This window comes from Enhydra lutris, unplaced genomic scaffold (assembly GCF_002288905.1).
Source record: "Enhydra lutris kenyoni isolate GAN:26980312 unplaced genomic scaffold, ASM228890v2 scaffoldscaffold13, whole genome shotgun sequence".
In the NCBI taxonomy this organism is placed as follows: domain Eukaryota; kingdom Metazoa; phylum Chordata; class Mammalia; order Carnivora; family Mustelidae; genus Enhydra; species Enhydra lutris.
This window is the reverse complement of record NW_019154097.1, coordinates 40,865,576-40,891,127: the sequence shown is the minus strand read 5'-3', so window position 1 is coordinate 40,891,127 and position 25,552 is coordinate 40,865,576. Positions and strand designations below refer to the sequence as shown.

At 41.0% G+C, this 25,552-nt stretch overlaps 1 protein-coding gene across 1 annotated transcript in view; it reads right to left on the bottom strand.

Annotated features, from left to right (window-relative positions):
• The window catches only part of LOC111146341 (vitamin K epoxide reductase complex subunit 1 like 1), a 64,892-nt gene extending 39,666 nt beyond the window's left edge, over positions 1 to 25,226 (bottom strand). The window contains exon 1 of the mRNA XM_022501858.1: positions 25,025 to 25,226. Within this exon, the coding sequence (XP_022357566.1) occupies positions 25,025 to 25,218 (194 nt within the window). The 5' untranslated portion in view covers positions 25,219 to 25,226. The remainder of the gene's footprint in view (positions 1 to 25,024) is intronic.
• Between the last annotated feature and the right edge of the window lie 326 nt (positions 25,227 to 25,552).

The following is a 25,552-nucleotide window of genomic DNA, read 5'->3' as shown; positions in this document are numbered from 1 at the left end:
TATAGACAAAAATCAACTGGAAGGGAGTGCACTAAAATGTTAATGGAGGTAATTTTATCTTCTCTTTTACTTTGCAAAGTTTTTTTTTTTTTTTAAACCGGAATGAGTTTTTCAAGACCATTTACATTTAATGTAATGACAGACTGATATGGCTGCATGTAAGTTCTGCTGTTTGCTATTTGTCCCAACTATGCTTTTTTCCTTTCCCCCTCATTTCCTGCCTTCTTTTCGATTAACAGAGTACTTTTTAAGGTTTCCATCTCTGCAATTAGTTTATTGGCTATAATTCTGCTTAATTTTTCTAGTGGCTTCTTTAGGTTTTAAACTGTATCTTTACATTACCTTTAACTTATTTTGCTTTTCTATAGTATAGCCCCTCCTGGATAATTTAAGAAACTTACAATCATATATTTCCATTTTCCTCCCATCCTTTTGCTGTTGTCATACCTTTTACAAGTTGTAAAACCCACAATACAGGGGCGCCTGGGTGGCTCAGTGGGTTAAAGCCTCTGCCCTCAGCTCAAGTCATGATCCCAGGGTCCTGGAATTGAGCCCCGCATCGGGCTCTCTGCTCAGCAGGGAGCCTGCTTCCCTTCCTCTCTCTCTGCCTGCCTCTCTGCCTGCTTGTGATCTCTGTCAAATAAATAAATAAAATCTTAAAAAAAAAAAAACCCACAATACATTATTATTTGTTTTAAAAATCAAGTATCTTCTTAAACTAATTCCAGAACATTTCCATCACTCCAAAAAGAAACACCATACCTGTTAATAGTCATCAAATTCAACTCTCTTGTAAAGGAATTAAGAAATCAGAATGTCCTGAATATTTACCCCCAAATTTACCACTTTCAGCACTTTTCAATCCTTTATAAAGATCCAGATAGCCATCTAAAACAATCTTCCTTTTGCCTGAATAACTTCCTTTACCAATTCTTGTATACGTCTGCTGGCAACTCATGCTCTCAGCATGAGTTTGTACAAAAAGTCTGTTTCAGGGGCGCCTGGGTGGCTCAGTGGGTTAAGCCTCTGCCTTCAGCTCAGGTCGTGATCTCAGGGTCCTGGGATCGAGCCCCGCATCGGGCTCTCTGCTCAGCGGGGAGCCTGCTTCCTCCTCTCTCTCTGCCTGCCTCTCTGCCTACTTGTGATCTCTAATAAATAAATAAAATCTTAAAAAAAAAGTCTATCTCACTCTCATTTCTGGAAAGCATTTTCCAAATAAAGAATACTAGGCCGACAGTTTTTTTTAAAGCACTTTAAAGATGTCTCTCCATTGTCTTTTGATTTGTGGTATTTCTGATAAATCTGCTGACATTCTTGTTACTCTACATCATGTGTCTTTTTTCTCTGCCTGCTTTTGAGATTTTGCTCTATCACTGGTGGTCGGCAATCTGATTATGATGTATCTTGATGTAGTTATATATATATATTCTCCTTGGGTTTGTTGCGCTTCTTGAATATCCGGGTTTGCAATTTTCATCAAATTTGGAAATTTTCTGGTCATTATTCTTCAAAATGTCTTTTGTTCTCCTCTCTCTTTTCTGGGCTCCAATACACATATGTTAGACTGTTCTTGTTCCTGACTATGGTCCCTGTTCTAGACATTGATGATTTATTTTCCTTACATCTTCTCCCACATTTTGAACAGTTTCTATTGTCACATCTTCAAGTTCACTGATCTGCTATGCCTCACCTGCTAATACCTTGAGTATAATTTTCCACTTCATTTCCATCTCTGAAAGTTATATTGAGGTCTTTTTTTTTTTTAAGATTTTATTTATTTATTTGAGAGAGAGTGAGCATGAGCAGAGAGGCAGAGAGAGAAGGAGAAGCAAACTCCCCACTGGGCAGGGAGCCAGATGCAGGGCTCAATCCCAAGACCCAGAGATCATGACCTAGCCAAAGGCAGACAGATGCTTAAAAGAACCTAGGGTCCTTTTTGTATCTTCCATTTCTCTTTCCATTATGTTAACCATTTCCTCTACCTGCCTGAACATATAAAGCATATTTAAAAGAGCTGCTTTAATGAACTTATTTGTTAATTCCATCATCTCTGGGTCTATTTCCATTTTTTATTTTTCAGATTATTTTCTAATTACAGGTCATATTTTCCTGGTTCTTTGCATGCCCAGTGATTTTTTAACTGGATGCCAGAGACATTGTGAATTTTATGTTTGGGGTGCTGGATTTTGCTATATTCCCTTAAATAGTGCATCATTTTGTTCTGGCATACAATTAAGTTTCTTGGAATCATCTGGATCCTCCAAGGCTTGCTTTTATGTTTTCTTAGGGCAGGTCCAGAACAGCCTTTACATTAGGGCTAATTTAGCCCTATTATCAAGGCAATACTTTTCTCATGTCCTGTCTCTACCCTGGCGAGGGAGAACACAGATTATTTCTAACATTGTGTAAGTTCCAGCCTATTTTCCCGTGAAGTTCTTTCTCTGGCTTCAAGTGGTTTCTTCCTCTCAGCCTCAAGGGTACACACCTGCATATCTCTGAGTTCTCTGTGCAAATTCTCTCTTACGTTGTACACCACAAATTATAGCTGCCTTTGCCCCCTCAAGCCCCCATCTCTGTCTCCTTAATGGAACCACTGGGCTCTATTTGGGTTCCCTGCTTTTCTCTGCAGCCTAAAAACTACCTCCAGACAAGAAATTGGGGGTAACCATTGAGTCCTGTAGGTTCATTTCTCTTCTTTCATCATCACAGTCCTGTGGTGCCTATTACCCAATGTCTCTCAATTGTTATCTCATTTACTAATTTTCTAGTTGTTTAAGGTAGCAAGGTAAATTCAGTCCCTGTTATTCCATCATTGTTCCACAGAATATATTTTGTAAGTCAACCAGCGATTTCACAATTTCCTATTCAAAGTACTCATCTCACTCTCTCTTTTTTAATGTCTAACAATACTGACTACTTCTTTCTCTCTTGGAATTTGCTACACTCTTAGTTTGACACTAAACTCTTTTTTAAAAATTTAATTTATTTATTTGACAGAGAGATCACATGTAGGCAGAGAGGCAGGCGGTGGGGGGTGGGGGGGGCAGGATCCCCGCTGAGCAGAGATCCTGATGCGGGGCTCAATCCCAGGACCGTGAGTTCTTGACCTGAACCAAAGGCAGAGGCTTAACCCAATGAGCCACCCAGGCGCCCCAACACTAAACTCTAAATTCTATTTCTCTATGAATCCTTATTCTTGAATCCTCAAATATAGGCACATTTCCAAAGTACTGTCCTTGCCACATTTTCTTCTCCATCTGTGCAGGATCTCACCATGTGTGATTTCAATAAGCCCTACAATTTCATGTATGACCCTTTTGCTACTGACTCTGAACACAACAGAAGCATTCTACGTAACTGGTTCTTGGACTTTTTCATTCATGAATAGAATACAAAGAAGAAAAGAATACAAAATGTGAAATCTCAACTCCATTTTAAAATGTGAGAGTTTAGGGGAACTTGGGTGGTTCAGTTGGTTAAGCGGCCAACTCTTTTATCATGACCAGGTCATGATCTCAGGGTCATGAGATCCAGCGCACATCAGGGTCTGTGCTCAGCAGAGTCTGCTTCCTTCCCCCAAACCCTCCCCTCACTTGCACACTCTAAATCTTCAAAATAAATAAATAAGAGTTTATATATGTACTTTCATAACATGTAACCAAAATGGACAAACCCACAAGTTAATTCAAATAAAATGTTAAGAATTATTGTTTTAGGGGCGCCTGGGTGGCTCAGTGGGTTAAGCCTCTGCCTTCGGCTCAGGTCATGATCTCAGGGTCCTGGGATCGAACCCCACATCGGGCTCTCTACTCAGCAGGGAGCCTGCTTCCCCCTCTCTCCCTCTGCCTGCCTCTCTGCCTACTTGTGATCTCTCTCTGTCAAATAAATAAATAAAATCTTTAAAAAAAAAAAAAGAAGAAGCTGGGGACTTAATGACCCTCCATTCTGACTGGTACCTTTACAAGAAAACAAGGAGAAACACGTAGTAAAATAAAGCCTCAAATGGCTCTTTGGCATAAAGATGTTCTGTTGCTAAAACTGGCATTAAAGGTTGGCTGACGTGACTAATACACACTACTAACTTTCTACTGTATAATTAACCAGCTCTGAATAAGGTCATAAACTTTTCATTTTAATGCTCTTTTAAAAATAAGTAATAAATGAACAAGGAACAGGATTCAAAGATCACAAAATACTATGGATGAGCCTTGAGGACATTATGCTAAATGAAATTAAGTCAGTCACAAAAATACATAGGATACATTTGAATATTGTATGACTCTACTTTTTTAAAAAAGATTTTATTTATTTGAGAAAGAGTGAGAGAGATCACAGAGGGAGAAACAGTCTCACCTCTGAGCAGAGGGCTCAATTCAGGGTTCAATCCCAGGACCCTGAGATCATGACCTGAGCTGAAGGCAAACTTGTAACTGACTGATCCACCCAGGTGCCCTGTATGACTCCACTTTTATGAGGTATCTAGAGTAGTCAAATTCATAGAAACGCAAAGTAGAATGGTGACTGCTGGGGGTAAAGGGGAGGAGGAAATAAGGAGTTGTGCATGAAAAAGTTTTGGACATTGGTTTACACAATGATGTGAATAAACTGAACAGTACTGAATTATAAACTTAAAGTGCTTAATATGGTAAATTTTGTTATGTACTTTTTGTCACTCTGAAAAATTTTTTAAGTTTAAGAGTCGGTGGGGTGCCTGGGTGGCTCAGTCAGTTGGGTGTCTGCCTTTGGCTCAGGTCATGATCCCAGAGTCCTGGGATTGAGTCCCACATGGGGATCTCTGCTTGGTGGGGAGTTTGCTTCTCCTTCTCCCTCTGTCTGCTCCTCTCTCTGCTTGTGCTCTCTCTCTGTCAAGTAAATAAATCTTAAAAAAAAAAAAAAAAGTTTAAGAGTGTGAAATAGTATACAGAGAAAGTATCTCTCATTTTGTCCCCCAGCCACCAACTTCTCCTCAGAGAGAGTCAGCATTAATATATTTTTTTAAAGACTTTATTTATTTATGAGAGCAAGACAGTGAGTGCAAGGAGGGGAAGGGGTAGAGGGAGAGGGCAAAGCAGACTCCCCACTGAGCAGGGAGCCCTAAATGGGGCTCTTTCCCAGGACATTGGGATCATGACCCGAACCAAAGGCAGATGCTTAATGGACTGAGCCACCCACGCACCTCTTAATATATTTTTCCATCTTTCCCAAAATATTCTATTTCTATTTTTTTACGTAAATGACTTAAAAAACACACAAACATGGAAATACAGTTGATCCTTGAACAAAGGCTTGAACTTCGTAGGTCTAGTTATATGCAATTTTTTTTACAAATATAGTACAGTACTGTAAATGTATCTTCTCTTCCTTTTTAACATCTTTTCTCTAGCTTACTTTATTCTAAGAATACAGTATAGAACACATACAACACACAAAATATGTGTTAAACGGCTTTATGTTATCAGTAAGGCTTCCAGTCAACGTAGGCTATTAGCAAGTTTTGGGGAACCAAAGTTACACATGGGGAAATGCAAATCAAAACCACAATGACCTGATACGAGTCAGAACGGCTAGTATCAAAAAGACACAGAGTAACAAGTGCTGGCGAGGATGTGGAGAAAATGGGGGGAAACGTCAACTGGTGCAGCCACTGTGGAAAACAGTGTGGAGTTCCTCAAAAAACTATAAATATTAAGGGATCCAATAATTCCATTCCACTGCTAGTTATTTACCCAAATGAAAACACTAATTTGAAAAGATGTATGCACCCCCATTTACTGCAGTATTATTTACCACGGCGGGCCAAGAAATGGAAGCACCGTAAGTGCCCATCGATGGGTGGATAAAAAAGATGTGGTTCACAGACACACTGCAGCATGACTTGGCCACAGAAACGAATGAAATCTCGCCATATGCAACAACATGGATGGACTTGAGGTTATCATGCCAAGTGAAATTCGTCAGAAAAAGCAAATACCACATGATTTCATTTATATGTAGAATCTAAAAAATAAAACAAATGAACAAACAAAAGCAGAAAAGTTCCCACAAATACAGAGAACAAACTTGTGGTCGTTGGGGAGAGGAGGAGGGATGGGTGAAGTAGGCGATGGGAATTAAGAGGTACAAACTTTCAGTTATAAAGTAACACAGGGATGAAAAATACAGCAAAAGGGATATAGTCAGTAATACTGCAGTAATGCGTGGTGACAGGTCACGGATCCACAACGTTGGACGACTTAAGTATGACACTGCATGTCAACTGTATGCAGACTGGACTACACAGGTAGTCAGTGCCCCTAACCCCCATGTTGTTCAGGGTCAACTCTATTAGCACACTGCATGTACGACTCATGCACCTTGCTTGGCGGTTTTATTTAAAACATCTTAAGAGATGTTTCTAATTAGTTCACAAAGAACACCCTTCCTCCTTTTAAGAGATGCTAATAATTCACTATATAACAATACCATTATTTTATCAGTTTCCCACAGACAGGTAATTAGGTTTTGTCCAAACTTTTGTTAGGACAAGCACAGAAATGAATGTCTTCATACAATGTAACCCCCACATGTGAGAGTGTGTATGTATATGTATGTGTGTGTTTACAAGCACAGCAAAGAATTGCTAAACAAAGCATATGTGCATTCCTTATGACTGCTATTTTTATTTAAAATTTGTTATTGAATTATAGCATATATTCAGAGAAGTACACAAATCCTCAGTTTATAGCTTAATGAATTTTCCCAATATAAACACAACTGTGTAACCAGAACCCACATTAAGATACAGAACATCAAAACTACCCAAAAGTTCTTCTTGTGTTCCTTTTCAGTGAGATAACACTATCCCGACTTCTAACACAACAGAACAATTTTGTGTGTTTTCAAACTTTGTATTTTTGTGCCAGCTCTTTCACTCACACTATGGTTATAAGAAATCACTATTCTTTTGTGTAAATTCTTTTTTTTTAAAAGATTTTATTGATTTATTGAGCCCATGTGGCTCGATCTCATGATCCTAAGATCATGACCTGAGGTGAAACCAAGAGTTGGACGCTTAACCAACTGAGCCATCCGGACACCCTCCCCCTCTTTTTAAAAATTTTATTTATTTTGTGTATAAATTCTAATTCATTCTTTTTCTCTATAATATACTGTTGTGTAAACACACAAATTATTTATCCTTACTACTCCTGAGGTACATACATTCTTAGTTTTAATGGAGATCATCAAACTGCTCTCCAGAGTTTAGAACCTGCCCGTTACTTTATGGAAGTCACCATTTCTCTACATCTTAGCCAAGGTCAAATCAATCAATTCAAAATTTTTGATCTTTGCCAATCTAATGTATTAAAAACACTTTCAATATAGTTTCAATTTGATCTTCTCTTATTATGACTGGAAGGTCCTGTTTACGGATACTTGTGTTTATTTTCAACTGTCTTTGGATGTCCTGTGCCCACTTATCTACTGAGTTGTTGGTCTTTCCTGAATTTACTTAAAAGGATTCCAGGTTTTTTGTGTTTGTTTTTTAAGGAAATTAGCTCCTTGAACATGATGCATGACAAACATTTTTTTCCCAGTTTATCTTTGGAGTGCCAGCTCTGTTTATGCTAGTTTTTGCATGCATAGATTTTGTCTGTCTTTATGCAAATTCATATTTCTTTATGGTTTCTGGGATTTTATAAAACTTAGAGCAAATGGAACTCTCATATGTTGCTGGTGGGAGTGTAACCTGGTACACTTACTCTAAAAAACTGTTTGCAGTATACACTAAAATTAAATATATAGGGTGCCTGGGTGGCTCAGTGGGTTAAGCCTCTGCCTTCAGCTCAGGTAATGCATGACCTCAGGATCCTGGGATTGAGCCCCGCATCAGGCTCTCAGCTCACAAGGGAGCCTGCTTTCCCCCTCTTTCTGCCTCTCTGCCTACTTGTGATCTCTGTCAAATAAATAAATAAAAATCTTAAAAAAAAATAAAATTAAATATATATATGTATATACATATACATATATATGTATCTCCTAGCACCCAGTAGTTCCACTCAATTCCAATAACAAATGAGTACTTAACACCCATCAAACACATACAAAAATGTTCTAAGCAGTTTTATTCATGTTAGCCAAAAAAAAAAGAAAGAAAAAAAGAAAAAGAAAATGTAAACAACCAAGATTTCTAACAGTAGAATAAAGTGTGGCATATTAACACAATACTACACAACAATAAAACAAAGAACTGCTACATGTAGCATAGATAAATCTCATAGACACAATGTTAAGCAAACAAAGCTCAACACAAAAGAAGACTTACTGTATGATTTGATTTGATTTGAAGTTAAAAAACAGACAAAACTATGGACATAAGTCAGAAAAGGGGCTACCAATAGGGGGCTTGGTACTGACTGGGAGGCATATAAAAGAAATTTGGCGGGGGGGGGGTGTGCCGGAGATAGTCTATATCTTCATCTAGGTGATATGTATTACTGGTTCCTTAAAATGTATACTTTCCTATCTGTGAATTGTATCTCAATAGAAGTTTTTCTTTCTTGTGTGTGTGAGAGGACAAGCCAGCTTTCTCTTTTTCTCAAATGGCTAACTCAGTTGACCCAATACTACTTATTGAAGAATTCACTGTTTTCATTTTTATTACCTATAACATTTCTGTAAATGAGGTTATGTCTCTACTCTCAACTCTGTTCCAGGCATAACCTTTTTGCTCTGATGCTCTTAGTTATTTTAGCTTTAAAACTGACTTTAAGGGGCGCCTGGGTGGCTCAGTGGGTTAAAGCCTCTACCTTCGGCTCGGGTCATGATCTCAGAGTCCTGGGATCGAGTCCCACATCGGGGTCTCTGCTCAGCAGGGAGCCTGCTTCCTCCTCTCTCTCTACCTGCCTCTCTGCCTACTTGTGATCTCTGTCTGTCAAATAAATAAATAAAATCTTAAAAAAAATAAAAAAATAAAATAAAACTGACTTTAACAGCAGTAATTCCCTCTTCATGAATATTTTCTCATTTTTTATGAAAAATTCCATTTTTGTTCTTTCATATAAACTTTAGAATCAGTTTGAGAAGCCTATGGAAATATTAACTGGGATTCACACTGAATTTACAAATTATGTTTTATCAACTCTAAAACACCTTCAATGTAAGATGTACAATTTTGTGTAGCACTTAAAAAAGGACATTGCCACACTGACAGAATGCTGCCTGGAGACTGAGGGTTACTCTTTCAGGCTTATCAAAACAGCTCTTTCAGACTTACATACTGTTTTGTCTTTATATCACACGTGAGTTGTGCTTGTAATGACAGTAAGTACAAGAAATACAACAAATTTGTTAAGATGTTCACAAATAAAACCCCTCCACCACTACTACAAGGCCAGAAGTGACTGGAAGGTATCTTAAATTTGTTTTGTTTTGTTTTAAAGATTTATTTATTTACTTGAGAGAGAGAGACAGAAAGAGCATGCACTCATGCAAGCCGGGCAAAGGGCAGAGAGAATCCCCAGCAGACTCCCTGCTGAGCACGAAGCCTGACTCTGGGACTCCATCCCAAGACCATGAGATCATGACCTGAGCCAAAATCAAGAGTCAGACGTTTAACGAACTAAGCCACTCAGGCACCCCTGGAAGATATCCTCAATTTTAAGGCGTATCTCAATTTTAGAAATGACAAAATGCAAAAGTGTATCTAGCAATATGCAATACAACAAGTTAGCGGGGATACTGACACCTTTCCAATGTGAGTTACCCTATCCAAGAACAAGTTATGTTTCAGCATTCATTCTTTTATGTCCTTTGTTAAAGTTTCTTGTTTTTCAGAGATACCCTTTGTTTTCTTGTTAAATTTTTTTAATGTATTTCTATGTGCCCTTTTTTTTCCCTTAAAAATTCTGTTAGGAAGATGTGCAAAACCTCTCCCTAAACTTATTCAGTGCCAATTCCAATCGAAATCCTAATGAGTTGGGACGGCTGACTGGCTCAGTTGGTTGGGCGACTGCCTTCGGCTCAGAAGGCGTCATGATCCCGGTGTCCTGGGATGGAGTCCTGCATCGGGCTCCTTGCTCAGCGGGAAGCCTGCTTCTCCCTCTGCCTCTGCCTGCCATCTGTCTGCCTGTGCTCATTCTCTCTGCCAAAAAAAAAAAAAAAAAAATCCTAATGAGTATTCCTGCGGAACCTTACACACTAAGTGCAAGGGGTCAAAGGTAACCAAGACTTATTACCTACTGGTTATCAGGGTTTATAAAACTATGCAGTAATTCTCACGCTTGAGACTAAAGAGCTCTGGCTTATGTGATTTTGTCTATTTATCGTATTTGAAATTAAAACAAAATTGTGAAATATTTGTTCACTTAAAAATAACAACATTGTATGTTAGCTAGAGTTTAAATAAAAATTTGAAAAAATAAGTAATACAAATAACAAGAAACCAATTATATATTAACAGAAATTCTTTATGAAAAATAACTGTTCTTCAAAACATAAAAATTTAGTGAAAAGAAAGGCAGTGCTTTTGTTTTTAAAGATTTTATTTATTTATTTGACAGAGAGACACAGCGAGAGAGGGAACACAAGCAGGGGGAGTGGGAGGAGAAGCAGGGTTCCTGCAGAGCAGGGAGCCTGATGTGGAACTCGATCCCAAGACCCTGGGATCACGACCTGAGCTGAAGGCAGACTCTTAATGACTGAGCCACCCAGGCGCCCCAAGAAAGGCAGTGTTTTACGTTTCTGTAAACCTCCTTAATATCTGGCACAACAGGAGACACCTGGATTCTCATACCTGCATCTGTATTCAATCTATTTTAGTATCACATGTCATGCAGCCTCTAGAAAACCTACTGTACCATTGTGAGGGAGTAAGAGTAAATAAGGCAAATAACATCTTATTATTATTATGAAAGTATTTTTGACCTCAAAGACCCTCTGAAAAGATCTGGACCCACCTGGTCCCTGGAGAACTGCTGAAATATGGCAGTAAAGATAGCGGCGCCCTAGCACAAGGATAAACAAACAAAAGAATGGTATAGAAGAGCCCAGAAAAATCCTTTTGTACACAATCAGCTGATTTATGAAAAAATAACTCTACAGAGCAAAGGAAAATGATCTTAAATTGGTGCCAAAATAGTAACTGGACAGTCACACAGGAAAAAATTAAATTGACCCCAACTCAGAGCATTAAAAAAATGCCACTTAGACTGTTCATCTAGATGTGAAAAGCAAAATAGAAAATATTTTCATGCAGAATAGCTCTTCAACACCCAAATACAAAAAGCTCTGATTATAAAGGTTAACTATATTAAAATTAATAATTTCTTTTTTTAATTAATAATTTGTTAATCAAAACACACCTTTAAAAAAATGAAAAGGCAAGGCACGCCAGAGTGGAAGGGGATATATGCGATACAGATGATCTGAAAATATACATGTATATACGTATCTTTACATATATATACACACATACACACATACATATATACCCATACACAAATATATCTTAAAATATCTTAAAGCGAGTAAGACGAAGATAAACACCAGGCAGAAAAATGGGCAAAAGATTTCAATGAGAGTTTAATGAGCTTCTCAAAGAGAAGATAATCCAAATGGCCAATAAACATGTAAAAGGCTGCTTAATCCCATTAGTAATCAGGAAAATGCAAATTAAAACCAAACAGGAATACTAACTAGAACCACCACTTTGGGAAACTGTTCTATGGTTTCTAATAAAATTAAACACCAACCCTAGGACCCAAAAATCCACTCTTCAATATACACCCCAGAGAAATGACTATATGTGTGTACGTGTATATAAAATCATACAATGGCAATAAGCAATAAAAAAAGAATTAACTGATAAAACCAACAACTTGGATGAACTGCAAAAAACATTATTATGCTGGCAAAAGAAGCCAGACACAAGGGAGTGCACACTGTCATCAGTCGTTCACACCCAGTTCGAGAACAGGCAAAGCAAAGTTATAGTGCTGGAAGTCAACACCGGATTGTCAGAGTAACAGCTTCTGACTGAAAATGAGCACAGGTGAGCTTTCTGGGGTGATGGGAATGTTCATCTGAGGAGTGGCACATGCAAATGTGAAAAAATTTTCAAGCTGTACATTTAAAATTTTATGCATTTTATTATATATGAAACACACCTCAACTACCCACAAAAATCCACTGTACATACTCAAACGGTGAGTAACACGTAACAGACTGACAACTCCAAGGCTTGGCAAACAGGTGGAATAACAGGAAATCTCACACGTTGTTGGTAGGAATCGAAGTTATTACAATCACTTTGGAAAACAGTCTGGCATTACCAACTAATTTTGAAAAGACACAGGGACACCTGCGTGACTCAGTCAGTTAAGTGCCTGCCTTGGGCTCAGGTCATAAACCCAGGGTTCTGGGATCAAGCCCCACGTCCGGCTCCCGGCTAGTGGGGAGACTGCTTCTCCCTCTCCCTCCTGTTCATGCTCTCTCTCTCTCAAATAAATAAAATCTTTAAAATATATATATATATATTAAAATTGAAATACACAAAAATGTTCATAGCAGCATTATTCGTACTTGCTACAAAGTGAAAACAATTTTTTTTTAAAGATTTTATTTATTTCTTTGGCAGACAGAGAGCCTGATGCGGGGCTCAATCCAAGGACCCTGAGATCATGACATGAGCCGAAGGCAGAGGCTTAACCCACTGAGCCACCCAGGCGCCCCAAGTGAAAACAATTTAAATGTCCATTCAAAAAAAGAGTGAGTTAACTGTGACATACTTGTGTAACAGAGTACTCAGTAATATGACGAACTACAGCTCCATAAAACACGGATGAATCTCACAAGATAATGTTGAATGAAAGCAGCAGGAAAAAGGAAGGACAGACGTTAGTTAATCTCGAGAAGGAGGAAGAGTATATTTTACAAGGAGGGAGTTAAGGAAAGGCTTTCTGCAGTGCTGGCAACCGTCTATTTAATGACCTGAAGGCTGGTCACAAGGGTTATGCTTTGTGATTATTAAATCCAAAAAGATGCACAGCTCAATGACTCTTCCATATCTAGGTTACAAATCAGAACAAAAAAGGCTGAAAAAAGCAACTGGGCCTGGTGGCTGACTGGATTTGGTGAGGAGAGGGGCAGGTGGAAAACAACCAAAGAGGACAACTCCCAGGTTTCTGACTTGCACAACTGCTTGGGTGGCGATGCCTTTCACTGGGATCAGAAAGAGCTTTTTCAGGGGAGGAACATTAATTAAATCTTGGACATATTATATTTATAGTACTTTGGAGCCATCCAAGTAGAGATGTCCAGCAAGGGATTAGATAGGCAGATCTGGAGGATCAAAGGAGAGAGAGAAATCTTGAGACTGGTGACATAAATTTCCTGGTTAGAGATATAAGTGTTAGGTTCATCCGTGAGTGAAGCCATGGACATGGATGTGACCGTTTAGGGAAAGAAGACTGACAAGAGGGTGTAGGGCTGATGCCTGGTATGTCCACACTTGATGGGCAGGTACAGGAAGATGAAGGCAGTCAAGAAAGCTGAGAAGGAACCAAGCGGTAGTAGGAAGATCAAGAACGTGTCATGAACCATTAAGCAGGGGAAGAGAATGTTTCCTGAGTAACTTCACCACTGCACGCTGACGCACAGTTAAGAAAGGATATGTATGGGTCATGCTCAATAGCCAGCAAGCCAGTTTCACTCCACCTCTTTCTGGCTGACTTGAGACAAGCAAAAACCCAAAGGAAAAACCAATACTTCTGAGAATGGCTGAGAAGTTTTTGTATTATCTTTAGAAATGAGGAATTAAGGCCCCCCTCACTGTTCTTTCTCCCTCTCAGGAAGGAAGAAGACAGATTTCAAAGCACTGATTGAGTCTATGCGTTACTTGATAGAATCACCGTTAAAAGGTCAGTACACGAGTACAGGTTCACTCTCCCGCCTCTTCCATGTGACCGAAGTGGTATGAGAAGCCCTCAAGAGGGCCTTCTCTCCTCTAAGTGAGAGCCAGGGACAAACCTACTACCTGCCGAGAAAAGGCCTAAGGCATGTGGCCAAGGCCAGATCAGCAGTCAGCCAAAGCAAATGTGCTCTCTGGTTACACGGCCCGAAGCACTGATGGGAAGGAGTTAGATAGAGCAGGCTTTGCTCACATCATATGGGGAAAATCTAGCCAACATTTGAGAAATGAGGAGATGAAAGGGGTCCAACTCAGAGACTGTTTTAGTTTGAAACAATTTAAGCTTAACTGGACTGGGATGGTGGGGGGAAGCACTCCCATGTGAACCCAGCTGGGTTCATTCCAGTCTTCTCTGCCTTGGGAGTTTGGTGCCCAAGTCCTAGTTATGAATAAAATGCAAAGTATCTTAGTTTTTCGTTTGCAAGTCCAAATATTTAATACATATTTCTTCTTCAGGGCCCTATTGTGGCTGTAGACTGGAGAGAATTCTGTTATGGGGATCCCTGTCCAGGATACTATCACAAGATTTCTCAATTTCCAGGACCACATTAATCACATACAAAACAAAACTACAGTGGGCATCTAGGTTAAATTCATAACATATTAGCAACTCCAGGATCAATAGATATGTTTGTTCCTTGATGGGAAAGTTTGAGTAAAGATTGACTCTTTCCCAAGTTCACCTATACATTCAGTACAATTCTAATCAAGATCTCAATGGGATTGTTTTTTTTAACAATTGTTTCAAAATAAATTCCAAAATTCACCCGAAACAGTAAATGCATGAGAATAGCCAAGAAATGTCTTAAAATGAGTGTATCTGCCCTATCAGATATCAAATGTACTATTTAAAGCCACAGGGGAGAGAGGAACTGTAGTAATGGAAATGAATGGAAACACAGACAACATACCACTGGAACAGAATGGAGAATCCAGAAAGAGGTTCTTGGTATATAAGGAAATTCTTGGTGCATTTCAAACACGGTCAAGTCAATACATGGGGTTAGGCAAAACCTACCAACTAAGAAGAAGGTTTGATCCCTACCTCACACTACACATGAAAGTAAATTCCACTCAAACTAAAGGAGCTAAATATGAAAAAAATTCAAAGAAAATACATGAAAGTTTAAAAAAAAAAATCTTGGGATGCTAGAGATTTTGTTAAACAAGATTAAAGAAAGAAAAAAAAAAACCCAAACCCAAAAGCTACCAAGAAGTCAAAGATGGGACCACATAAAAAAGTTTAAACTTCTACTGAATAAAGATACTATTAATAAGATTAAAAGACAAATGAGAAACAAGGAGAAAAGACGTGTAATACATATAACAAAAAATTCCTGTGATACCTGAAGAACTCCCGCTAACCAGTAAGAAAAAAAGACACCTAGAAGAGAAATAAATGGGCAAACGTATAAAAAGGTAATCTCCAGAAGAAATTTAAGTGAACATTTGACATACATCTATATAAAAATTAGGTTATAGATTCATCCAACCTATAAGCTACATTCTACATGATAAATGATTTTTTTCAAAACTAAAAGAAACCATAAATACCCATTCATCTGATATCAGAATGAGACATGCCCTTCTAAACTCAAACCTATAGAAAAAAAATACAAAGAAAAGTAATTAATTTTTCATACACTTTCAAAAAAAGCTATGTACTATAAAAATTAATGAAATAGAAAATGGCAAAAAATTAACAAATGATAAAATATCCATATCCTTTAAATATATAAGGCATTTGCCTAATCAACATAAAAAATTCTAAGATGTAGGGACACTTGGATGGCTCAGTCATTAAGCATCTGCCTCCAACTCAGGTCATGATCCCAGGGTCCTGGGATTGAGCCCCTGCGTCGGGCTCCCTGCTTGGCAGGAAGCTTGCTTCTCTCTCTCCCACTTCCCCTGCTTGTTCTCTCTCTTGCTGTGTCTCTGTCAAATAAATAAAATCTTAAAAAAACAACAACAAAAAACAAAACCTAAGATGTATACAGGCACGACTCAAGAGAAGAAATGCAGGGGCACCTGGGTGGCTCAGTTGGTTGAGTGACTGACTGCCTTTGGCTCAGGTTATGATCTCGGACTTGAGGGTTTGAGTCCTGCATCAGGCTCCCAGCTCCTTGGGGAGTCTGCTTCTCCCTCTGACCTTCTCCTCTCTCATGCTCTCTCTCACTCATTCTCTCTCAAATAAATAGATAAAAATCTTTAAAAAAAATTTTTTTTCAAAAAAAAAAAAGAGAAGTTCAAACAATCAATAAAAATGTGAAAACCCACTAAAACTTGTTTACACTTGGGGGAAATGCATATCAAAACAATGATGTGACATTTATCATAAAACAAATTCATAAAGGTCTAAATAATGAGGACATTCAACAACAAGGGTACAGGACTCCTGACATTCTCTTACATTACTGGTGGAATTTCTAAGAACAAGAGAAAATAGTTGTGACTCGTTAAATGAGGAAAAAAGATATAAAATACATACAGTATTATCTCAACCCTGTTTTAAAATAATAGCTACATTTTATGAGCACTCACTGTTGTGCCAGGTGCTGTGCTCAAGCTGTTTATAGACACTGGTGCACTGGTGTACTTCATCTTCACATAATCCTGAGTTGGACTCTACTGTTACCCTCCCTTTATGAAGAGGAAACTGAGATAAAGGAGAGATCAAGTTATGCGGCCAAGATTTCAAAGCAGGTACCCTTTAGTCTATACTATGTGACCTTAACTATCAGCACAACATGCAAGCGGAAATAAATCAAACTTTTAAAAAACAGTGAAGTTGATTATACTGCCTTTTCTTATTTTGTCACGGATCTTCCACTATTTTACTTTTCAAAAACAATGATTGTTTTTAAAAAGGTCAATAGTCCTACAACAGGGTAACAGCATCCTTGAAATTCCCCTAAATTACAGATGCTAGTAAGAAAAGAAACTGTATAGTTTCTTTTGGTTTAAAAAAATTTTAATGGTTTAAAATCCAATGGTTTAAAAAAATTTTTTAGCAAAGAATTTTTTTCCAAATGAAATTTTATGTGGATCTATAATGAAAAACAGATTTAAGCTATATTTCACTCTATCAGTGTATTTTAAAAGCTCCATGACATTTACAACAAAGGTCTTCTGATCAACACAAACTTTATAAACTACGGATGATTGGGGCAGTCAGACTTGTTCTGTTTTGAGTGCGCAGCATCGAGAACAACCTGATCCAGAGAGTTCCAAATGATGAGTTTTGTTGTTTTTTTCAATAGTACATTAATGCTATTTAAGGAATTTATTACACCTGTCCCAAGTCTATGTAGAAGCACATTTCTAAGTTAAATCTCTAATAATAAATCTTAAAATATATAATAATCATGACATTAGAACATTATGCACAAGGCAGTCACATATTATAGCGTAATACAATGAGAGTTCTATAGTAGTGAATTTGCTGATATAATTTTAGATGAGCAAACAAGCACTGGCCTGAATTTTTAAAATACCAATATAAAGCTATAATCCTAATCAATTAAAAATTCAAGTATAAACACAAAGAAAGAAAGAAACTCTATTATAAGGATTTTTATCCTGAGTATTGGCATTATGGGTGATTTTAATTTTTTCCTTTTGTTTAATTTCCCTCAAATATTCTAAATACAGTGATTTTTTCCCCTTTTTTTCTTTTATCCTTTTTAATCTTTTTTTAAAAGATTTTATTTATTTATTTGACAGAGAGAGAGAGATCACAAGTAGGCAGAGCAGTGGGGGTGGCGGGGGGCGTGGGAAGCAGGCTCCCCGCCGAGCAGAGAGCCTGATGCACCAGGACCCTGGGGTGATGACCTGAGCCGAAGGCAGAGGCCTAACCCACTGAATAACCCAGGCACCCCTCTTTTTTACTTTTTAATCTTTTTTTTTTAAAGATTTTATTTATTTATTTGACAGAGAGAGAGATCACAAGTAGACGGAGAGGCAGGCAGAGAGAGAGAGAGAGAGAGAGAGGAGGAAGCAGGCTCCCTGCTGAGCAGAAAGCCTGATGCGGGACTCGATCCCAGGACCCTGAGATCATGACCCGAGCGGAAGGCAGCGGCCCAACCCACTGAGCCACCCAGGCGCCCCTACTTTTTAATCTTAAAATAACTATAAATCACAGGAATTTGCAAAAAAATGCACAGGATGGCCCCTAGCACACTTTGCCAAACCTCCTCCAAGGTAACATCCTACGGAGGCACCTGGGGGGCTCAATGGGTTGAGCCTCTGCCTTCGGCTCAGGTCATGATCTCAGAGTCCTGGGATGGAGCCCCACATTCTCTGCTCGCATCCGGCTCTCTGCTCGGCGGGGAGCCTGCTTCCCGCCCCCAACCCCCCCCCCCCCCCCCCCCCCCCCCCCCCCCCCGCCGCCTGCTGCTCTGCCTACTTGTGATCTCTGTCAAATAAATAAAATCTTAAAAAAAAAAAAAAGGTATAATGTCCTATATAAATCCACAACCAGGAAACTAACCTTGGTACAATCTAGAGTTTACTGAGATTTCACCAGTTTTACATGTGTTTCTATGCAATTTTATCACATTTGTAGCTTTCTGTAACCACAACTGAAATACAGAACTGTTCTTCCCCACAAGGCTCCTTTCCCCCTTTCTGAACTCCCTGGTAACTACTGATCTGTTCTCCATCAGTATAATTTTGTTATTTCAAAAATGCTACATAAATGCAATCATACAGGATGTCAACTTTTAAGACTGGCACTTTTTTCCACCTGGCATAACTCCTTTGAGACAACCTGGCAGTATAAATCAGTGGTCTCTACTGTGTTAAAATTTACCATGGTATGCATTTGAGTATATATAAATGTTTATAAATGTTTTAAAGTTTAACATGTTAAAATGTGAGTCAAATGCTTGTGAAATCCCTACTGTACTGCCACACAACTAGGAGTTGGGGGAACAAATTCTGAAAACTGATAATCTAATATCAGCGCAGTGCAACTGAGTACAAATACTACATAGAAGAGAAACCCAAAGCTCAGTGCTTGTAAGTCTTGTCCATAGTTACACGAACATGTGGTTTACAAGAATGCCCGCTTTTGCATTTTTCTGGACAAGCTCTAGATTCCAGTCCTTTTCCAACCTAGGTAGGTCTGAGTTACATTCAAATATGATCACTTGCTATTCCCCCCAAACAGGCACCAACTTCTGCCTTTCCTCATGCTGTTCCCTGGAGTCTTCCGAATCATCAAGGAAATGAACCGCTCTTAAATTCCTCCTTCCGGGTGGTGATTTAGCCGGCACCACACCCCAGGCCCAATTCTCCAGATTCTTTGCACAGTAGATCCATGACTCAACACCTCTCTCAGAAAGAGCTTCCCCACCCTAGTACAAATTCAAACTAACTTTTTCTCCTCCCCACCCCAGGTGCCTAGATACCCTTTATCTTCCTTCCCTTGGCAATTCTGTTAAGTTTTCCTGATAGCTCACCCCACTGCATACCTGTTCACTAACTAGGTGTGACAAATCCCTTATCTTCACAAGTTTAGGCTTAGAAGGCAAACACTCCAGAAACTTATTTCTTGAATACCAAGCCTTCATAGTAATGTCCTTGCCTTCCCCCCCCCCAAATTGCTCTAAACAAGAAAAAGCTATAATGCAAACTCTAAGAATTTTTGGCATACAGATGTTTAAAAAAAATGGCACCAATGTTTGCATAGTTTTAAAAAACTTGGCCAATATGGGCATCACTCGATCAATAGTAGATCTTTTTTTTTTTTTTTAAGATTTTATTTATTTATTTGACAGATAGATCACAAGTAGGCAGAGAGGCAGGCAGAGAGAGGAAGGGAAGTAGGCTCCCTGCTGAGCAGAGAGCCCGATGCGGGGCTCGATCCCAGGGCCCTGGGATCATGACCTGAGCCACCCAGGCGCCCCATCAATAGTAGATCTAAATGGAATTCAAAGTAGTAAAGAGCCTGGGTTAGAACCAGGCCTCCATCCCTGTATTATCTAAATCAAGTTTCACTTACATTCCATGTGCCTCATTTTTCTCATCTGTAAAATGGTGATAAAAGCACCTCATAGGACTGTTAAGAGAATTAAATAAGTAAGCATTTAAAACACTGCTTTGCACACAGTAAGCATTATTCTTAAGTATTAACAGTTCTCTCTAACACCACAGCAGTCCAGTTACAATTGTGATATCTTCTTTCCTCTTATACTCTAAGTTCATACTGCTTCTGAAATTTCCATACCAAGAAACAACAGAACACAAGAACCAATATTTTATTTTATGTATTAGTCAAAACTAACTACTAGAACTAACTACTAGAACAAATTTTCTTTCACAGGTATTAACATAGAATCAAATACGAATATAAGCACTTAAAAAATATGTGATGGAAAGAACGCTAGCAAAAAGTAGGGTATAGATCAGAATACATAATATGATAATTTCATGTTTAAAAATGGGAAGAATAATACGGTCATATTCATGCTTGTACATAAAATGGCTCTGCAAAGTTTCACAGCTGCTTATGGAGAGGGAGAAGTGCATGTCTGGGTGAAGGGTATGAAAGAGATTATTCACCATGTATGCTTTAGTATCTTCAAATGTGAAACACCAAATGCATTATCTCTAGAATTCAACTGAAAGAAATGTACAGGGGTGGTCCTCAAACAAGTACTCTAGAAGCCAGGTTTCCAGTCTGCTACTAATTGTGTTACCTTGGACAAGCTGTTTAACCTCCGAGTCTAGGTGGACAAAGAAAGGAGTAGCAAAGATTTCTAGGTTCTATTCTAAAAATGTAAGATTCCAGGGTCCCTGGACGGCTCAGTCCATACAGCATGTGACTCTTGATCTCAGGGTCATGAGTTTAAGCCCCATGTTGAGCAGCAGAGCTTACTTAAAAAAAAAAAAAAAAAAAACTCAACGAAAGTAGTAAGTAGACAGCACTATTACTTTTTTTAAGATGTGAGAGAGTTATTAGTTCAACATTTTGCAAAAGAACACAATTTTTTGAGGAATTGATGGTTTTCAAATACTATTTTACAGTTTTTAAAACCGTAGAACTGTCAAGCCTATTCATCTTTTTTTTTTTTTTAAAGATTTCATTTATTTATTTGACACAGAGCAACATAGCGAGAGAGGGAATACAAGCAGGGGGAGTGGGAGAGGGAGAAGCAGGTTTCCCGCTGAGCAGGGAGCCCAATGGTTCACTCAATCCCAGGACCCTGGGATCATGACCTAAGCAGAAGGCTGACGCTTAATGACTGAGTCACCCCAGGTGCCCCCCAAGCCTACATTCATCTTTAAAGATCACTTGTACTATTCTTAACATAAGAATCCTTGTAGAAGGGGGTCTAATGTAACTTGCAGAAAAAAGCTATAAAGAATATTCTGGAAAAAAAAAAAGAATATTCTGCATATTATATTCTTTCTCTTGCCACACAATTCTGAGATTGTTTTAAATGCACTTTAAGTCTTTATACTATGGGTTGGAGGAGCAATAAAGTACACTAAAACAATTTACATCTAAAATACATAAATGACTATACCTAAAAAAAACATACTACTTAAGGATGTTTATTATCAGATACCGCAAAAAAAGGTAACACCTCTGATCAATGAAAACAGCTGAGTATATAATTTATTCCAGGTATCATCCAGGTGTTCATTCCTTACATCATCATTAATCCCACCACTCACCTGGCAAAGCAGGTTTTAAGAGCCCAGTTTAACACAAGAAACAACCGAAGATCCACAAAGATAAGTGACTAGCTTGAGGCCACAGTCTAAAAGTAGCAGATTAGGAGCCCACCCAGAATCCGTGGTTCTGAGTGCTGCACCGAACAGGGGTTAATGTTGGCTGGGAGGCTGGTGCAGGTTTGCAACAGACTATTTACTCATTTATATAAAAAGGAGGAAAAATAACAAGAAGAAAGCAAACCTTTTCATAAAGCTAAACGATTCAATTTAAAGTCTTTTATTTTGAAATTCTGGCCTCTCAAATCATTTGAGTTAAAATATCCTTTTTATAAATGAAATGAAAGCAGCTAGTGATGTGGGTTACTGTTGCTGTTTTTATTGGCTATACCTGGCAAAACTAAATAAATAAAAATAAATTTGGCAACTCCATTGCACCCTCCCAATATGGGGTGGGGGTAATAATTTCTTTTGAAATCCGAAGTCTGGGGGCGCACATGGCTGGTTCAATCAGTGAAGCATGCGACTCCTGATCTCAGGGTTGTGAGTTCAAGAGCCACACTGGGTACAGAGATTAAATAAATTAACTAAAAAAAAAAGAAAAAAAAAGAAAAAAAGAAAAGGAGAAAGAAATCCAAAGTCTGGGAACTACTCCCTTAGACAATGATGCCTCCCAAAATACTAGAGGACTTCACACACACACACACACACACACACACACACACACACACACACATGACCTTCAAAATTCTCTCATTCATCTCTATTCTATTTGGCTCAAGACACTTAAGGATTGAGAAATGAGAATAAAGTGAGTTTTAGCAACCCAAAGTCACATAAGTTAACAATGGGTTCTGGTAGTGGACTTTCCTCAGGATTCTTTTTATTGGGTAACTTTTCTCATCCTTCATCTGCAATTCTACTCTAACCTGGGCTCAGACTTTCTTTTCATAAGATAGTCACATTTTTTTAATACTTCTGCTAAGTAGCAATCAATACTTAAGTCAAATAAAAAGAATTACTTGAGGTCCCTACTAACCTGATTTTATTTAAAGGCAGTCTGACAAAATAAAACCTTTTAATGATGTTTATCCTACCAACTTAGAGAAAAAAATTGGTCTATAAATCAGACTCAAACCATTTTAATTTCCAAATTTCTGTACCTCCATTAAATATATTTGTATATATACACGCACATAAACGTGTATATGGTATATACATACATGGAGCTTTGCAAGTAGTTTATAAACAGGCTGATCAAACTGAGTAAGTTTCTTGAAAATAATGTTATTGTGTTTATAGCAAATAAGCTATTTACTCCTTGTTAGCCATGTCTTATTTCTTATCTATCCTCCTTTAGCGAGCATGGATTTTAAAATATTTTATGTACACAACTACACAATTAAACATTTGTTCCTGTCACAACATACTAAATTCACATTTAAAACTATAAAGACATCCAGGTACTTTCAGTCTTACTTACATACTTATATATACTTTTAATATTCTATGTGATGTTATTTATATTATTTTGTGGTACTTTATTAAAAATTTTTAAAAGAGCACAAAAACCTGGATCTTAGAGGATATGCAACTGAAAATATTTATAGTCTATACTTATTGCATGGTTCAAAAACACTCCTTTTTACAGGCAAATCGATTTGAAAACCGTAACCGTACAGTTTGGGTAACATAAAGCACTCTTTCCATGCCTACAATGTAAAAGGTTCAGTTAAATCTATTATGGACCACAGAGTTTGCAACTCTAACACTGGTAATAATTCTGCCTAAATTCCTTACTAATCTAGTATCAAAGTTATTTTTATTTCCTTTTTTAAAAAAGATTACTTGAACTAAATTGCTGGATAGTCTTTTCACCTTACACTTCTCACCGTGTGTTTACGCAACTAACTTCGGGTACAGGTGCTTCCAAGTACACTTGGACGTGCCATAAGCATGAAGGTGTCTGCACAGAAGTGGCTCCGCGCGTCTCGGAGGGATGCTCAGTCTATGAAGTCTACCGACGTGGCTCAGAATACTCAGCCCAGAACGTGACTCTCCGTCACACCGGCGTGCACAGCTGCTCAGTAACACCCGCACTGAAACACAGTGTTTACTGTAGCAATAACGACGCCTATTCTCCCGCTAAAGCAACAGGGTCTGGCTTTAGGGCAAAGGGGACAGAGCTGTCTAGAGGAAAGACGGCGGCTGGAGCCTGCGAGCGGTCACCCGACCACCCCAGGGCCTGCCCGCTCCCGCAGTCACCAACGTGCGGGTCAAAACAAACTGGCAAGCGACACGTTCCTGTCTACGCAGCGATCTGCAGGTCGGGGGCGGGGGGGAGCGGCCCGAACTCAGCTCCTGCTAAGAAACGCGGAACAGCAGGCGAGTACGTGTCCGTGAGAACCATCACCGACCAGTTCCGAAGTCGCGTCTTTCACTTCGGCCACTTTCAACGAACCCCCCCCCCCCCCAGCATCTTTAAAAGGAGCCGCTTTAGGACGCGAATTCCTCTTTTCCCAAAGTAACTCGCCCAGGACAGCCAGGACAGCAAATTCCAAAAGACGAACCCCCACGATCCGAGAGCCCCGAACCACCCCGCTCGGGGAGCCGAGCGCTCTCGGTCTCCTCGGGGTGCCCCCGACCACCGACGACCTGCGCGAGTCGGCCCCACGCCCCGCACCGTCCCCGCACCCGTCTCGGGCACACGGGGCTCCCACCGGACCCGCGGTCCGGCCGGCGCCGAGGACAGGGTCCCGGAGCCCGGGTGTGCGCGGCGCCGGGCTCTCGCTCCGCACCGGGTCACACGCGCTCCGGCCCGCGAACGCCGCCGTCCCAGGGGCCGCACGCTCCTCGGCGCCGGAGCACAAAGGGGCCCGACCACCGAGCACCTGTCCGGGCCGGGAAGACCGGGACTGCGAGCCCCGAGTCCGCGCGGGCCGCACCGCCCCCGGAGCCCGCGGAGCCCCGTGCCCTCGCGGCGCCCGGCGCAGAGTCCCGCACCCCGACCCGCCCCCCGGCGCGAACCAGGAAATCGGTCGCGCCCGCCGCCACCCGCCCTCGGCGAGCCCCTCGCCCCCGCCCGGCCCGGCCGCAGCCCGCCCGCCCGCTCCCGGTCCGCGCCGGCCTCCCCGCGGCACTCTGCCACCTCATCCCTCCTTGCCGGCCTCGCGGCCCCGCCGCCCCCGCCCCGGCGGCCTGCACTCGGGCCGCCCCTCCGGCCAGGGCCGCCGGCCGCCTCCCCACGCCCGGCAGCGCTCGCGGCGCCGTCGGTCCCTCCGCGGCCCGGTCCCCGCCGGCCCCCAGGCCCGAGCTCCCGCCGCGCGCTCCCCGCCCCCAGCCTCCGCCCTCACCCAGCGCGGCCGCTCCCGGCCCCGCTCCCCCGCGCCGGGCTACCTGGAGGCAAGGGCGGCGGAGCACTTCACCCAGGGCCCCAGGTCGCAGAGGGCCCGGTGCTCGGGGTCCCGCTCCTTCTCCCGCTCCACGTGGTAGGCGTAGATGGAGAGCAGGATCCCGGCGGCGCACACTGCATACCGGGCCACCCGCTCCCACCGCGGCACCGACACTCTCAGCAGGACGGGCGCCGCCATCTTCCCCCCGCCGCCGCCGCCGCCGCCGCCGCCGCCTTCGCCGCCGCCGCCGCCCTCCGCCTCCACCTCAGCCGCCGCCGCCCGTCGGGGCCCGACCCAGCCGCCGCCGCCGCCGCCTCCGCCGCCGCCGCCACCGCCGCCGCCGCCGCCGCGCCCCATTGGTTCCACCGCCTGCTCCGGGCCCCGCCCCCACAGGCGCGCGGCCCAACCGCCCCGAAAGGAGAGCGCCCGGCGGGGCGGGGAAGGCGCGCGCGGGCACGGAGGGAGGGGGCGGAGCGCGCAACCGTCGGGAGGCGGGGCCGGGAGGCGGGGCCGGGAGGCGGGGCCGGGAGGC